The 16778-nt window shown below is 39.4% G+C and overlaps 1 protein-coding gene across 1 annotated transcript; it reads left to right on the top strand.

Annotated features, from left to right (window-relative positions):
* The first annotated feature begins 314 nt into the window (after window positions 1-314).
* Window positions 315-16641, top strand: LOC147152989 (immunoglobulin-like and fibronectin type III domain-containing protein 1). The gene is made up of 26 exons (XM_086044681.1): window positions 315-324; window positions 1669-1728; window positions 2442-2564; window positions 2687-2826; window positions 2911-3010; window positions 3151-3202; window positions 3596-3749; window positions 3901-3988; window positions 4913-5185; window positions 5281-5532; window positions 5650-5715; window positions 7334-7420; window positions 7766-7834; window positions 8135-8239; window positions 9768-9892; window positions 10507-10648; window positions 10730-11026; window positions 11135-11431; window positions 12602-12781; window positions 12863-12991; window positions 13096-13395; window positions 14314-14399; window positions 14481-14673; window positions 14761-15057; window positions 15234-15560; window positions 16506-16641. The coding sequence occupies exons 1-26, from the start codon at window positions 315-317 to the stop codon at window positions 16508-16510; spliced, it is 3957 nt and encodes a 1318-aa protein (XP_085900807.1). The 3' UTR covers window positions 16511-16641.
* Window positions 16642-16778: the final 137 nt, after the last annotated feature.

Below are 16778 nucleotides of genomic sequence, written 5' to 3'. Positions count from 1 at the left end.
GCAAAGCTAAACAAAAACAAGGTTTGTCTTGGTCATTCTGCCAGTTTGGTGGATGGCACAAATTAAACAATTTATTGCTCTTTCAAAAATACTGAATGAAGTAAAAAAATTGTTGCGAATAATGAACACACAGTATGACTGCATGACGATGTGAATTCTCTTGTGGTCATTTTTACAGTTTTGGTCAAAATGTTGAAACGTCCAAAGGGCTCAGGACGCAAACTCTGTAAGTATCAAAACTCTTCTCATGTGCTTGTTTTGTATTTGTTCTGGTCATTTCTGTTGGGCGAGACACGGGCCCAGCGTCTGTGACGATGTGTGCATGTAGCAGTAGTAGCACCACATGTGTTCATTTTGTTTATTTAGTTTCGTTCTCACTATAAGCAGAAGTCAACTCAAATTAAAAAAAATTAAGAATGTGTTCTATGCAGGTCCACTAGTTTAAACAAGGCAATATGATTCATATAAAATAGGAGTTAAGCAGCAAAATCCACCTGTTTTTAGCCATCTCAGGGGGCGGCCATTTTGTCACTTCTGTCGACTGAAAATGACATCACAACTGCTCAGGACTCAGATAACGGCCTGTCACGGCTCACCTGTTTTCTGAAGCTGAGCTCTGATTGGCCGTTATCTGAGCCCTGAGGGTATGTGATGTCATTTTCAGTCAACAGAAGTGACAAAATGGCTGCCTCCGGAGATGGCTAAAAACGGGTGGATTTTGTTGCTTATAAACACAATATTAATCAGAATGCTGCGTCTCAACTAGTAGACCTGCATAGAACATATTCTCAAGAAAAATATGTTTGGGTTGATTTCCACTTCAAGCAATCGACACAGGGATGTACACTAATCTGAAGCAACCAATGTTCATTCAATGTTTGGAAACATACATTTCAAATATTTAGTTTGGATTGTATTTGGACAGTCACATTGCCATTTTAAAGACTTTCCCCAACCTTAATCCTTTGTTTGCTGTTGGAACTACATGACTGACATTTCAAATGTGAGTGATATTTATGTAACATAAGAGCTGATGTATTGGCGGTGAAACAGGAAGATACCCCATCCATGTAATAGGATTAGCTCAGAAGTACGAAACTGTATCTGTGAATCTGTAGATTAAATATGAACTGAACTCAGAGCCAAAATAACACCTTCTCCGTCCACATGACATTGAGTGCAGCATCTGTGCTCCAATTCATGTGAGTGTTGCGCGAGCTGGCTGGCTTTTTAGCCAGCTTGGGACAGCTGAGTGAAGTCTTCACTCTCAGGCTTTAACAACAAACTGACTATGACAAGAAAACAACCCAGGATTAAGGTTGCCTGCCTACTGCCCTTTGCTGTGACCCTCCCAGTGGCTCAATTTGTTTAGGCCTCTCTGAGCTTTTCCATGTTATGCCTGACTGACTTCCACTTCCTGTCTGTCCACTCACAGTGTATTTTACGGGCTTACGCTATAGATTTTCCTCCCGAGACAAAGTAGATCTGCTGACACAGTAATGCAAGAATTCCCTTGTTTTTTTTTTGGTTTTTTTACATTTCTGTAAATATGAGGACATGTTTAAACAAAGTGTTTCATTTCACATACTGTAATTTTACCTGTGTACTCTTTATCATATGATAGTAATGTTATTATAATAATTTTACTGCGTGACTTTTATTCCCTAGGTTTCTCCCTCGTTCACCAGTACATTCAACATTTCAATGAGAAAGCTGGCAACAAATCAGGTAAAATAACATGCTCTAGTCCTGGAAAAGAACAGTTTTGTTCTTGAAGACCATGATCACATATCTGACAATACACATTGAATACATATAGGATACATATAATACATTAGGTTTATGAATTTTCTGTCTGCGGTTGATTCAGTGTCCATCTGAGGAATCTGGGTTAAGAAAAAAACAGACCAAAAACGCCAAATTTATTGTTTCAAATTATTTAAATGTACATGTATACTCATCTTTTATATTTCTGTTAATCATATCAGCTGCGCCACGTGTATAACAATACAACCACATTTTCACCAACCTTAAGTTCATTTGACAAGCATTCTTTCCTTTCTAGAATTTGGCCACAGCGGGTTCTATTAAACTAAATATAGAGTGCCTTCAGGAGGCACAACAGATTTAATCTCGGGCCATCTTTTAACACCTACACACCCAATCAAGAGCGAAATTTAAACCAACAGCAAACTCACATAAAATAAAACGCTAATTTACTTTCGCTGATGAACAACATACAGTATAATTGGACTGGTATGGAGTTATGATGCAAATGTATCCATTAAGCACCTTTCCTAACGCACACTTTGTTGGAGATTTCTGCCATATGGTGGTGAAAAGAACAATAACTCACTCCCAAAATAATCTACATGGTGTGTTTTTGAAGTTACGTCTGAGTTTTTGGATACAAATAATCATTTACTGCTATCTTTGTTCAGCTGCGATCCGGAGAAGATCTAAAATTCCCGGGGTGGTCATCACACAATATACAGTGAGCATACCAGAGGGGAAAAGCGTCCCAGATTTCAAATGTAAAGTAAACCCAGTAAATGTCCAAGAAGGTGAGTTTCTTATGTTTCAGCAAAATTGTTTTTCACAGTAGCTGTCCAAGGATTAACCGTAGCTAGACCTTGTTAGCATGACAAAAGAATACACAAACTCAACATTCCAACATGTCCTTAAGGGAAATCAGCTGTTTTCAAGGCTTTGGTAAAAGGAGAGCCCAGACCTGAAGTGACATGGAAGAGAGTAAGAGGCAGCATTTTAGACAAGGAGAAATATCAGACTAAATATGATGAATCAACAGGGGAGTACATATTGGAGGTGAATAAATCATAGATTAAAAATTAAACCCTAAAATTCAGCTTCTGTTTATCTGCCATGTGACATTTTTATTTCTTGTTCTAGATTCGTGCAGTAAAGAGTGCAGATGCAGACACATACAAATGTATTGCAGTGAATGAATATGGAAAAGCTATTTGCTCTACAGCACTAAATTTAACAGACGGTAAGTTACATACATTTTTTACTTTACTTTAAATGCAAGTGATTTGGGTGTTGCATTGTTTCTAATTCCCTCTGTTTATCTACAGAAACAATATACCTGCTTAAAAATATTTTCCTTCCTTTTTTTTTCTTTGCTTGTAGGGGTAACCGATCCATCAGATTTCAGAAAATTGCTGAGAAAGACCAACACAAAGTAAGACTGCATGAATGGTTTGTCAGAAAAGTTCTAGGACTTGCGTCACAAAATTTCAAATCCAAACTGCAAACTATTAACGACTAAATTTTACCCTTTGTTTTAATCCACTTGGGATTTAACACACTTTTCCGGCCTTCTTTGCCATATGCCTTCATGTTCTACGTCTTCAGAAGAGAGAAGTCCTTCCACAACTCTGATCTTTCCTCACGCATTGAACAAACCAAAATGCTGCGGGATCTCTTTGTAGATGTGCTGGGTAATCGTCTGCCCCACATTACGGTTAGGGTTCCACTAGTCCTGGAACTTTTGTTTTACACTTTGCATGCTATTGGGACACTTTTGTGGCAATAAAGGGTCGGTGGTACGAAACAACATTTCCATTACTTACAGTATTTTTGAGGAAAACCAGACAGAGAAAATCAAAGAAAGAGACGAGAGACACTGGGACTCTCTGCAGAGGGACTATGAGGGACAAGGGACAAAAGACATGCACTTGATGCATGTGAAAACGGAGGAGAAGAGGCAGCAAGTGTTGAACTATCAGGTATGAAATCAGCCAGATTGCATTCAAGATGACCTCTAGTTCTTTAGAGATTCATCCATGCTGGCAACCATGTCTCTGCAACAATACAGTGATTAGAACTGAGTACTTATTTTATTCAGTTGAGCATGTGGTCTATTTTTGCCTCTAACAGAAAGGAATGAGTCCTTCTGATGAAGACTTAGTGAGGCAAAACGGACTTGTAGGTGGCGGATGTGGATTGGATGCTGAAAACTTCACCAGTATGTTAACAGTTCATGCGATAAGTTTGAGTTAATATTGTTGTATTATTAACTAAGTATGTGCATTTACTGATGACATCTGTCTTTTGCAAATAAGGCAGTATTTTACTACAATCACTACAATGATATTCCAGTTTCTATTTTTAATAAAAGGTTGTTTGCACATCATTTTGTGCATGGACATGACGAGCTGTGTGCTTTAATTTCCATCCCTTTATTCAAAAACAGGGCATTATTTCAGCAGTTTGTATTGACAGTGCAGAAAATGCATAAACGTAAAACTGCTTATGATTCATTTCATAGCATGCAAGAAAATAGGCGACATTTTTGATGATTATTTACCAAAGTAAAAGCAGATGTTTGCAAATGTCTTGTTTTGATCAAACACAAAGATAATCTGCTAGTCTGCTTTCATAGAGGATTACAGGAATCGCAGAATAAGTACTGCCGAGAGACATGAAATTCGGAGTATTTTTTTATTATGTTGTATTTTGTATAAGTTAAACAAGGTCTCGAAATGATTAATTTGATATCAAATAGTATCTAATCAATTTAATAATTGATTAGTTGATGAGTAATCAATTAATTATTACGCCCCTAATCCAAACCAGAACATGATCAACAGTGCGTGTTAGTCTCTCACCCAAAAGACTAATTTTGTGATCTTCATATACTGTAAATACAAAAATCAAATACAGTACCAAATATATTTGGATAAGTGTTCATCATGGTGAACAAAAGCACATTGCTGATTTAATTTTTTTAAGGACAAGTGAAGGAATAGAGATGGGCCTTGTATTCTTGGGAAAAAAAATGACTTATGTATTGCACATACTGGAGGGGTCTATGTGTACTTTCTTGAGTATTTTGTTCCTAGTAGCTTTTTTTTGCACCGCCTAATAATATGATGGTGTGTGTTTACAGTTCCCCAAGTGGACTTCGTTGTCAAACTTCAAGAGGCAGTAACAGAAGAAAAAGACACTGCGCTGTTTGAATGTGTCCTGACCCAACCGCTGCCAGAAATCACGTGGATGAACAATGGCAATGTGCTGGAAAATGGCGAAAAATATCAAATCAGTGTGTCGGACCACAAAATGATCCACAGGTTGCTGATTCAAGACTGCTCAGATGAAGACAAAGGTGTCTACTCAGCTGTGGCTGGAACTGCCTCATGCAACGCTGCATTAGACGTAGAAGGTAACGACTTCAATTAGAGATGTACCGTCTCTATTTCAATGAACCCTGATGTGTTTGTCTTGATTGATTGTGCTTATTGATAATTGCGCCTTAAGCTGACCTTGAAGCAGCCGGGAAGAAGAAAACTGGAGGAGCAGGGATAGACCTCGAGGAAGTGGCCAAACAGCAGATCAAATCAAATCAAATCAAATCAAAATCAAAGCAAATCAAAAACCAAGACGAACTGGAGAAGATTTTGGAAGCCGTCGAAGCCAAACATGACGCAGAGGAACTGACAGAGCAGAAGGCAATATCTACTTCCAGAAAAGATGGAGAAATCATTTCCCTCACTGGACCTGTCAAATACGGTGGGAGTGCCTACATGATGCAAACATTAATAGCAACATTCTCTAGTCAGTGCTCAATGCCGTCTCACCATCATCAAAAGAATGGCCAAAGTCATTTTTTTCTTCTTTTTTTTTCAGAAAACACAAAAAACCTGGACCGAATACTGAATGTATCGACGGTTGAAATGATGGACGCTTGTGTTGGTCTGAAGTTTTCTTTTAATCCCTTTTTTACTCATGCCCAAACATGTTACGCTAGGAAATAAAGCAAACATAACGCCAGCAGCCATACATCTTCATATTTAGCAATTATCTCCATGTAGGTAAGGCGTAATTTAATTAAAGTCAAAATGCAATCACAAACTTAAATGTATTTTCCGATAAGCACATTTCTTTAAACCGGGCTAAATATCTTTTGACTGTGTCGTCTGTGAATCTTGGTTTTACTTTAACAAAACGCTATCAATATGTGTTCAAAGTAAAACAACAAGAAGTTAGACAATAAAAGGTCTAAGATTGTAGCAAATTTTGCAAATAAAACTCAAATATTCTATATAGTAATAGATTTTTCATTCATGAAGGCTATAGCAATTAATTGAGCAATTGAGGATGTGGTGTAATGAGGTCATTTATCAAATCATTTCAACTGATTGTACTGCAATGACAAGAAAACTGATAATCATTTTTTTTTAAACTATTCATTCATTTGAATTTGATGCCTGCAACATATTCCCAAAAAGCTCGGACAGGGTTAAAATGCATCAAATCACTTAATTTTAACAACAGTTAAAAAGCATTTGGGAACCAAGGACACTAATTGTTGATGTTGTGCAGTGCGCTATATAATTACATTTGTATTGAACTGTGTTGCATTTAAATGAAAATAGACTGAAATGTATTTTAAATAATTGTATTCTGTTTTATTTACATTTTACACAGCGTCCAACTTCAATGGGAACTGGGGTTACTAAATTTGAATTTACTTGATCATTTCATAGTATTACATAAACACAACAATTGGATGGATAATTATTGCTAAAATAAGCTAGAAAAACAAAAATAAAAATGTCCATTCAACTATTATTACTTTTTTTTTTCAAAAGGGGTCTTTGGATCAAAAAATGCTAGTAATATATTAATAAAAGTGAAGATGATTACAGAATTTGGTATGTTAGTAAAAAACTGAAAGTCGCATGGTTTGCTTTCGTGGGCCGCCTAAAATGATGTGTGGCAGGCAATGTCTGCCTCTGTGGCCTTGACTTCGACGCCTATGGCCTATTGAAACGCTTGTAAAAAAAAATAAAAAATAAAAACAAAACCTTCAAATTACAGTGATACAATATAACTTCTTTATTTCTCAAAATATCTCATTGACCCTTTTGTTTCATCTGCTCCTTGGGGCATCCCTTCGCTGACTGGTCGATAAGTTTCAGTAAAAAATAACCAAGAATAAGATCATCCATCGAAATTCCAAGGGAGTTGTTCTCCGACGAGTCGAAGCGTCAATTAACGTGACGTTTCACAACGTTCTATGCACTAAAAACTCGAGATAAAAAGTCCAAATGAAACATTATTCGTGAGAAGAGCAGTGTGAGTGGTAGAATGGGTGATGTACTTTAGTCATCAATTGTTTTTTCAGGAATGTATTTGTTACGGATTCTAGAGGCGTTTTGAAATGTTTTAGGGGGGAAAATTCCATAAAGTGGCAGCTACTTGTCACATTGCACTTATTTGATTGGGACAATTAGTTGGCATTATGAACCAATATCATGGCATCATCGCAGCCTTATTGCCATTATGCTAATAACCTCTTGCTACACAGATGGTTCTGGAACAGAAAAATCAGAGGTGACCGAGGACAGTGATGCAGGAAACAAGCAGGGGGAAGAAACGGAGCATGCAGTACAAGGTAATGTTTAGTATAGAACAGTTATTCTCAAATCTTTTACACTAAGTACTACCTGGTGTTCATCAAAACACTGCTATTGCATGTCACTGCACCTTTATGCGCACTTTGAACATTAACACTACTCTTAAATTGAGGAAAATTGTACTAAATAGTTAAATACAATATAACTGTGCTTGGGTAGTGATTCTTCCGAGCCAAGTACCACCACTGATACTAAGACTACATTTGAGAAACACTAGTACAGAAAATATGACCACTGTTTGTATCGTCATTGACGGCAGTGGTCCAAATTGTTTTGTGGACTGACATTACCTCTGCGATTACGTTTTGTTTTTGTCCGTGCAGAGTACGGGGACACATGTGATGATGAGTTGAATGAAATCAATGCGAAGCTCACTTTGAAAAAGAAAAAATGTAAGTTTGGTTGGATGCACAAATGCTGATGATTCAAATTTGAGAGCCCCTTTTCATACTCACTTTATAATGAGTGTAGCGCTAATACAGTCATTTTGTCAAACCCTGAGACAGTGGCACACTTGAAGATAGTTACCTTTACACTTCTGAAGCAATATTTAGACAAATGTTAACAGATGACTTCATATGCCTTAAGTGTTCAGTTGCTAATTTAGACATTTAATTTTCTGTTTGCCAACGGAATATACTTTTCATTCAATCCTTGAGTAGAATTCAATGCGTGATGTTTTGTCTTTATAGATGAAAGCTTATTTAATGACGACAGCGAGGCTGAAGATGTGGTTGGCCTTGCCACACAACCCAGGCGTAAAAGAATTGGCCCACTCATAGAAGACGCAATTGTTGGTAAATATTCAAAGGACCATTAAAACAGAAGAGCAACAAAAGGCTTCAGTTCATTCATTGCATCGTTTTAAATCATATGTGCTTTCTTTACTGAGATTCGATGTATGCATTAATCCATTTTGTGCACTGTGCAAACAAAATACATAATAATGAATTGCATGTCCTTTATTGTATGGAAGCGCTCTTTCAGTTAGTCTTTTACAGAGCTGGGCAGTCCGTCTCTGGGCCGAACCAGTCGGACCCTCCGGTCTGGTCGGACCCTCCGGCCCGGCCAGATGCCCATTTTTGGGGCGGGGGGTGGTGGCTGACAAATTTTAAAAAAGGGCTGGACTAAGCATGGCCGGAAGTGGATTTTAGTCCGGCCCACTAATCGTCCCTCATGCGTTTGACATGGTCGCGAGGCGGCCAAATTTAATCTCAGCCTACTCGGTGAAAGGCTTCTTTTTAGGATTTTTTCTACTCCCGCCTTGGCGCAAGCGACAACTGCCGCATTGATTCACATGACCGACGCATTGTGCTGTTGGCGACAGGTCTGCGGCACATGCCACGCACACATCAGGAATTGTTGCTGCTCTGATCGGTCCGTTATGTTACGATGACATACAGTTTCCCACAGGGAGAAGAGGCGAGCATTCAGCACGCCGCTCGTTGCTGCTGCAAAGAAAACTAGTTTGGTAATGAAATCAAATGCATCGTCTAGTCATCTCGGTCTCTTTATGGTTGTAGCAGGCACGATATCCATTGTTGTCACTGTCTTTTGGAAGCGACGCCGAACGACTTGGAACTCAATTGTTTCAAAACAACTTGTGTCCACGAGTATATTCAAGCTCCGCGCAGCACTGACTCAAGTATGACGCTGGCACATCGAGGTGGAGTTCATGCACTTCTCCTGGCGTCTTCCCTTATTCCGGAAATACGCCGTAGCAAACCTGCTGTGTATAGTGGTTTGCTGTTATGCTTTTATTTTGAAGGCCGTGAAGTAGGGGAAGTGTGCAAAATAAATAAGTAACTTGTTGACTGCGACTTCTGGCCAGCTGTTGGACCCAAATAATTATACAATACGACAAAACCAACCCCGGGGCTCGCAATGGAAGTTAGCACACGCAGTTGGGTAAGTAGTAAAGTACTAGTGGCGCATTTTGAAGCGTGTTTGAAGCATGTCCACAGCGGGTTTGAATAGTAAATTAACCAGCTAATGATCCTTAAAAAGCCTCTGCTGTTAGCATCCCTCCCGCGGCGGCGTCAATCACGGTCACTTTTTTTGGGGGGGGGGGGGGGGGGGCGGAACGGGGCGGGTGGTGATAATTTTTATGAATAAGGGCGGGGAGTCGCGACCGGAAGGGTACCCAAGTCAAGGGTGGAGGGTCGCGGCCGGACCGGCAAAAAAGGGTGCCCAGCTCTGGTCTTTTATATAATGATTGAAGACTGCCATGTGCTACAGTGCCTATAAATCGCTTGTACAAGAACCACAAGAATGGATACTATGTCCCAGTTTCCTTCTCTAAATGTTCATTTTTGCACATATTAGATCCAGGGGTTCAGTTCATCTGGGGATTGTCGGACATCAACGCCATCATCGGTGAGAATGCCGAGCTAACTTGTAAACTCAGCAAGGAAGACTGTGAGGGAGTCTGGTTCCGAGATGGCGAAAAGGTCAGGCATATTGTCAAACGTTTGATGTTAAGCATTGTCTAGGTCAACTTTTTGTCTCTGTGAGAAGAATACATATGGGAGACCTCAAGGTACATATCGTCCAGGTGCAGTTTAACTCTTTGACTACTGGTGAACTAGTGGATATTATCAAATCTAAAAATATGAAATAATAAAAAAGGCAGTAGTGATGGGAAAATGAAGCTTCAAGAAGCACTTCCAATATATATATTTTTTTCCTCTTCTTGGTGGTGCTCTTGGTTTAAAGATAAAGGCTAAAGCAATGGAAATGTATTAAATTTCCACTGCATCTTTAAATCAAGAGGGCCATCTAGAGGAGTCAAAACATATCACAAGTGCTTCATGAAGCTTGATTTGCACATAACTACAATATTGGCATTTAGGCAATACACATGGTCAAATTCTTAGTTGAACAATGCATGGGTTGAAAAAAAAACATGTAGCGGCTAATGTAGCAGAACCAAATGTAATGTACTAGTAAATAGGTGGTGAGGCCTCTTTTTTTTTTCTTTTTTTCATTTTTACCCATTCTGAAGATTGGAATAATTCTGACAGTAAATGTTTTATTTTTATCTTAATGTCACCTTTCCTTTCAGATCATCACCGATGACACATTTATAATATCTAAAGATGGTGCAATTCATAAATTGCTCATAATGAAATGCCAGGAGGAGCATTCTGGGAAATACCGTTTTGAGGCGGACAATCGTAAGACAGAGGCGGTGGTCAGCGTCAAAGGTTTAAAGACTCATCAATACAACAATCAGGTTGATGACAATACAGCGTAACACTTTCATGATTCAAATTTTCCTTGTTCAGATCCTCCAAGGTTTGACCCAGAAGACCTCAGTGCATTCACAGAGCCCTTGAGAATTAAAATAGGGCATAACGCAGTCTTTAAACTCAATTTCCTTGGCTTTGAGCCCATTAAGATCAAGTGGTACAGAGAGGGAGAGGAGCTCCATGATGACGCCAGCAGCACCAGGATAGATAAATCGACCAATCACAGCCGCCTACTGCTGAGCAGGTGCCAGAGGAGGGACTCAGGAGAGATCAAGATCAAGCTCAAAAATGAGCATGGCACCGCCGAGGCAATAACACAGCTCATTGTGCTTGGTGAGCCAACGATTCAGTCAAATACATCATACACGTAGATTGATTTTTCAATACAGTCCGACACGTTGAAGAAACACTTCAAAGAACTTGTCTCTTTGTTTATTTCAGACAAACCCACAACCCCACTTGGTCCTGCGGAGATAACGCTTAGCTCAGCTACATGCATTGAATTTAAGTGGAGGCCTCCAAAGGATGACGGCGGCTCGCCTGTGATGAATTACATCATGGAGCGACAACAGATTGGGAGAAACACGTGGAAGAAAATCGGGGAGATTCCGGGATTGCCGTTCTACCGCGACACAGACGTGGACCGGGGACGCAAGTACTGCTACAGAATCCGAGCTCTGACCTCAGAGGGTGTGAGTGAAGTGATGGAGACTGAAGACCTACAAGCGGGCATACTGGGTGAGGCGTCATGGGATGACAAACTGTCTCGTCTACAAATACAGTGAGCTGACGGTACATAAATAATTCATAAATAATCCTGTAATGAGTAATGAAAAGTCAGTCAGAAGGTGTGTAAAAATCAAGGTGAACAAAACAAAAAAAAAGTTGCCGTGAGGGCTGATTACTGATCTGTATTTACAAATTTGATGTTCTTTTTGAATGTAGAAATCAATGATACACAATCAGCTAGTGATGGACAAATGAAGCTTCATGAAGCACTTGTGGTATTTTTGGGGTCCTCTAGATGGTACTCTTGCTTTAAAGATGCAGTGTAAATTTATTAAATATCCATTACCTTTACACCGAAAGCACCATCTGGAGGAGTAAAAAATATCACAAGCGCTTCATGAAGCTTCATTTTCCCATCCGTAGTGATTAGCCATGGTACTATTGAACATTTTCAACACATACCTTTAAGTTTAGTAGTGATGGTTTCACTCTCGATAAATGAGGGAAGAGGCCACAATTTTTCATCAGCGCTATTCGGGGGGTGGTGGGGGCAACATGGACCATGCACCTCGTGACCAGATATATGACAAAAAAGCCATTTTAAATATGGACAAAATACATGCAGACATGAAAAATGACTGCTATTAATATATTTGGTTCTAGATAATACATTTTTAATTTTCACATTTTCAATTAATGTATAAAAGATCCATAATCCTAACTCATACAACTACCTGATGTCATTTGAATTAATAATTTGAATTAAATAATTTGAACTAATCTGCTTTGTCCAAAATACTGGTACAATATGGTGACACTGAAACTATCAAAATCTAACTGAGAAAAAGCAACCTTCACACCTGAGGAACCGAGAATACAGGTGTTTGTTTTTTGTTTTTTTTTTACTTGGAAAATGTTTAATAGCATAGCAGCATCCCCTGCTGCCAAATAATGGCATTAAAATGACTAAGGGGCTTTCTATACATCCCAAATGAGAGCGATAAGACAGCTGGCGATGCTACAAGGATGCTTTGTGAGAATGTGACCCATTTGGGAAATCAGAAGAATTGAAATGTATTTAATTCATGGATGAATGATTATCACAAATGACCACAAAAATGTTAAGTATTGTTTATGTAATGGTAATCATCAATGTATTTTTTCCACTAAATACTTCAGCCTTTCCAAGTGCCCCAGCACCTCCAAAGGTGGTCAGTGCCTTCGATGACTGTATCAACCTTTCTTGGAGTGCCCCAAGTAATACGGGAGGCTCACAAATTCTTGGCTATATTGTGGAAAAACGCAAAAAAGGAAGTAATCTCTGGACTGCGGTCAATGCTTCATCCGAGCCAATTAAAGGTTTGCTTTAATGTTTCACTTTGTTCAAGTTGTTTGTAATGTTTGTAAATCTTACTAATAACAGTGTATTTGTATTTCCAGAGAAGAAATGTGCAGTGAAGGATGTTGTGGCAGGTATGGAATATGAATTCAGAGTTCTGGCTGTGAATCTTTCGGGACCTGGGGAATTTAGCAATCCATGTGACTTTGTCTTTGCACGAGATCCCAAAAGTAAGTGTGGCAGTTGAAATTAATTTGTAAACTTCCAAATAGCTTACAAATTAATTATATTTTATTCATTTCAACTCAAATTAAATGTTTCCTGTTATCCCCAGAACCCCCTGGGAAAGTTATCGGCTTGAAAGTGACAGAAACTTCTTACAACCACTTTGTGTTGACCTGGACCAAACCTAAGGACAAACCTGATATAGAGGATGAAGCTAAAGGATATTTTGTCGAGATACGGAATGTGCAGTGCCTAGAATGGTCACGAAGCTTCACCATCACCACTACCTACACTGTAAAAGGCTTGAGGGCAATGGATATGTATTGGGTCAGAGTCATTGCAACCAATGACGGAGGAGAGGGCCAAACTGAAGAGCTAGCCAACTATGTCCTTGCAATGCCACCCCTTGGTACGCTTCTTCACTCATACTTAATTTTCATATAAAAAGACAATTTACCGAAGCTTATGGATGCTAATGATAAATCATTTCCACGTCGGACTGCATGATTCATTTACTCATTTTTATTTCATCAAGTGGTTGCATGAAGTAAAAGCTTCTTGATCTAAATACATTTTTTAAGTAGAGTAGCAGTCTGCCGGTACTTAACAAAATGTACTGTATCTGGAGCCAGATTATTTTATTTTGTGTAACCACTTGACGGAATGAAATTGAGTAAATTCAGCACACCATTTTTTCTGCTTCATGAAACACTTGTGATCATTTTTTAACTCCTCTAGATGGCACTCTTAGTTTAATGATGCAATGGGAATTTGATACATTTCCATTACACTAGCATTTACCTTTACTAATGATGGGAAAATAAAGCTTCATGAAGCACTTGTGATCTTGTTTACTCCTCTAGATGGTGCTCTTGGTTTAAAGATAAAGTCTAGTGCAATGGAAATTGATTAAATTGCCAATGCCTCTTTAAACCAAGAGTGCCATCTAGAGGAGTCAAAAATTATCACAAATACTTCATGAAGCTTCCTTTGTCCATCACTACTTCAAAACATGAGTGCCATCTAGAGGAGTAAAGATAATCAAAAGTTCTTCATGAAGCTTCATTTTACCATCACTACAATGTCCACTTTCAAGCAGAACACAATAAAACGAATTACAACATTTGTAAAATTACTGAAAATTTGTAAGCCAAAATTACATGATTCCCATGGACATTATCAGTAATTTGTTATTATTTTACCCATAGCTTAGTAAACTATGACATTTTTGTCTGTCTTTACAATTATTGGATAATTTAATTAGCAAAACGAATTGTGATTTAAACCCTGCTTGAATGAGTGAGACTTTTTCCCCCATTTCCTTTAGTGAGACCAAAGTTCACAAATAAAAAGATGAAAACATTCATGGTGGTGAGGGCAGGAAACACCGTGAGGGTGACCATCAACTTTGAGGTGAGACTCTTTTAACCTGTCTTGGACTTGGACTTTGAAAATCCAAGTCAACATAATATTCTGGCATGCCTCTTTTGAAAGGCTTCCCCACCACCGGACATCATGTGGCTCAAGGACAATGGGCCTGTGCCAAAGCGAGTCACAGTGAGTAACTCAGACGACGCCTCACAGATGTTGATCCCTTTGTCAGAGCGCTCTGATTCTGGCATCTACTCCATATTGGTGAAAAATTTGGCAGGACAGGAGACATTCAGTACAGAAGTTAGGGTCACAGGTAAAAATGATCCTGCTGTAAGGCAGCACGTAGACTGCTCTTCCATTAAACATCACTTCAAGTTCATATTTCTAAACATGCTTACAGATGATCCTAAACCTCCCGGGCCAGTGGAAATCGAGGAAAACGTGCCCGGAACAGTGCAAGTGACTTGGCAACCTTCTCCTGATGAGAAGCTTGATGACCGGCTGCATTACACAATTTCCAAACTGGACTCGACCAAACACACTTGGATCACAGTGGCCGACAGACTCTTCAATAACAAGTTCACCGTTTGCAATATCATGCATGGGAGGGAATACCATTTTCGGGTCTATGCCAAGAACGACATGGGTGTGTCCGCACCCTCTGAGTCACTCACCTGGGCGGTGGGGAGAAAGAAAGGTTTGTGTGTCAAACAACCAGGGGCGCCAACCCCACTGGTGCTTCATGAAGCTTCATTTGTCCGTCACTATCTTAATGGGACACTCCCCTACTAATTCCGAGTTGCCACAGCACAAACAGCACCTCATATCTTGACTTCATGCTCATCATCATTCATTTTCATTCATCTTTTGCAGAAAAGCTTTCGCTGATCTTACCGAACCGAGAAGAACGTGACCTGCGATGTCCTCCGGACTTCATTGTACCATTGAAGCTGCACGCGGCACCAAAAGGCTACGAATGCTACATGAGCTGCGCTGTGACGGGAAACCCCAAACCTCGAATCACGTGGTACCGAAATCACGTCAACCTGAACACAAACACCAACTACTACATTTCAAACACCTGTGGAGTCTGCTCCATGTTGATCCTCAGCGTTGGCCCTAAAGATGTGGGAAAGTACACTGTCACAGCAGAGAACGCCTTGGGCCGATCCGAATGTTCCACCATGCTCAGTGTCAGAGGTGAGGGGTGCATTTTTAAGGAGACATATGGAAATGCGACTTTTTAATTGACTGTACCTATACAAGTAGGTAGGTTTCTGAAATGCCAGCCCACACATGAAGTGTAAAATGACACAAGTCATTTTTGAAAATGTTTCTGGAAGCAAGCAGTTTGCCAAATCTAAATAGACAATCTACAAAGTAAATACCACACACACGGGGCGTTTGGAACCAAGCAAACCTAAATATATAGTCTACATTCTAAAAAGTAAATACCACACACACAGATTGTTTTTCCACCCATGGCTAGCCAGTTAGGCTAGCAGCAGAGCTTATCAGTTTCAAGTGCCCGTGGAACTACAGTGAAGCATTTTCATGTCACAGCCAAAAGCTAAGCAGAGTTGCAATGTTGCTGGATGCACAATTAGCATTAGCTAATAGGGTTGTTAGTGCGATCGTCTGACATTGTTTGGTGAAGTTGTCAATGGGGTTGGCTTGTTTGGTTTTGGAAATGTGTCTTCTCCGTGTGCCACATACACGGGTTCGCCCATCAGGCCATGTAGGAAGATGCTAAGTACGCCAGGGACTCTTGGGTGCGCCAAAACGGGGAAAACAATCACCTTGACTATTACACAGTAGACCTACAGATTCTAATGCAAAGCAATGCCCGATTACTGTAAAATAAAAAAAATCATTCCAAATAAGTCCCGACGACGACGCACCAGATCACCCTCCCAACGGCTTCCCTCTGTCGCCCTCTTTTGGCTGATTGGTATCTGACGGACTTGTTGGAATCAGTAATTATGTGGTCTGGCCGCAAAGGGGGTATTAAAATCATTTGTAGGGATTAACAGTACTCAACGTGGTGTACTTTATTATTTGTTGATAGCATTTCATGCAAAACTTTGTTTTTTAGTTTTTTTTTTTAATGATTCAAACTTTGTTGTTTGTGTGTCTCCAATACAGAGTGAAGAATCTGACAACAACCAAACAACCAGGATTGTTTTTCTTTTTTGTTCTTTTCTTCTTTGTTTTTTTTTTAGATCTCTTGGGTACTTTTGTTGTTTTGTTTGTGTTGCTCCATCAGTTGCATGACATCATTTCTTGGTTTGTTACAAAAATTGAAATAAATGTTTTCTTCGTCGAGATTTTGTGTAGTTTTTTCTTTTTTTTTAATATCTGATTTGCAGGAGGTTTTGTGACAATTGTACCTTTACATCGATGTCTTCATTAGAAGAG

The sequence above is a fragment of the Filicampus tigris genome, chromosome 1 (assembly GCF_054856515.1).
Source record: "Filicampus tigris isolate MCC_2025a chromosome 1, RoL_Ftig_1.0, whole genome shotgun sequence".
Classification (NCBI taxonomy): domain Eukaryota; kingdom Metazoa; phylum Chordata; class Actinopteri; order Syngnathiformes; family Syngnathidae; genus Filicampus; species Filicampus tigris.
Note: the sequence above shows the minus strand (reverse complement) of the source record. Positions and strands in the feature narration are given on the sequence as shown.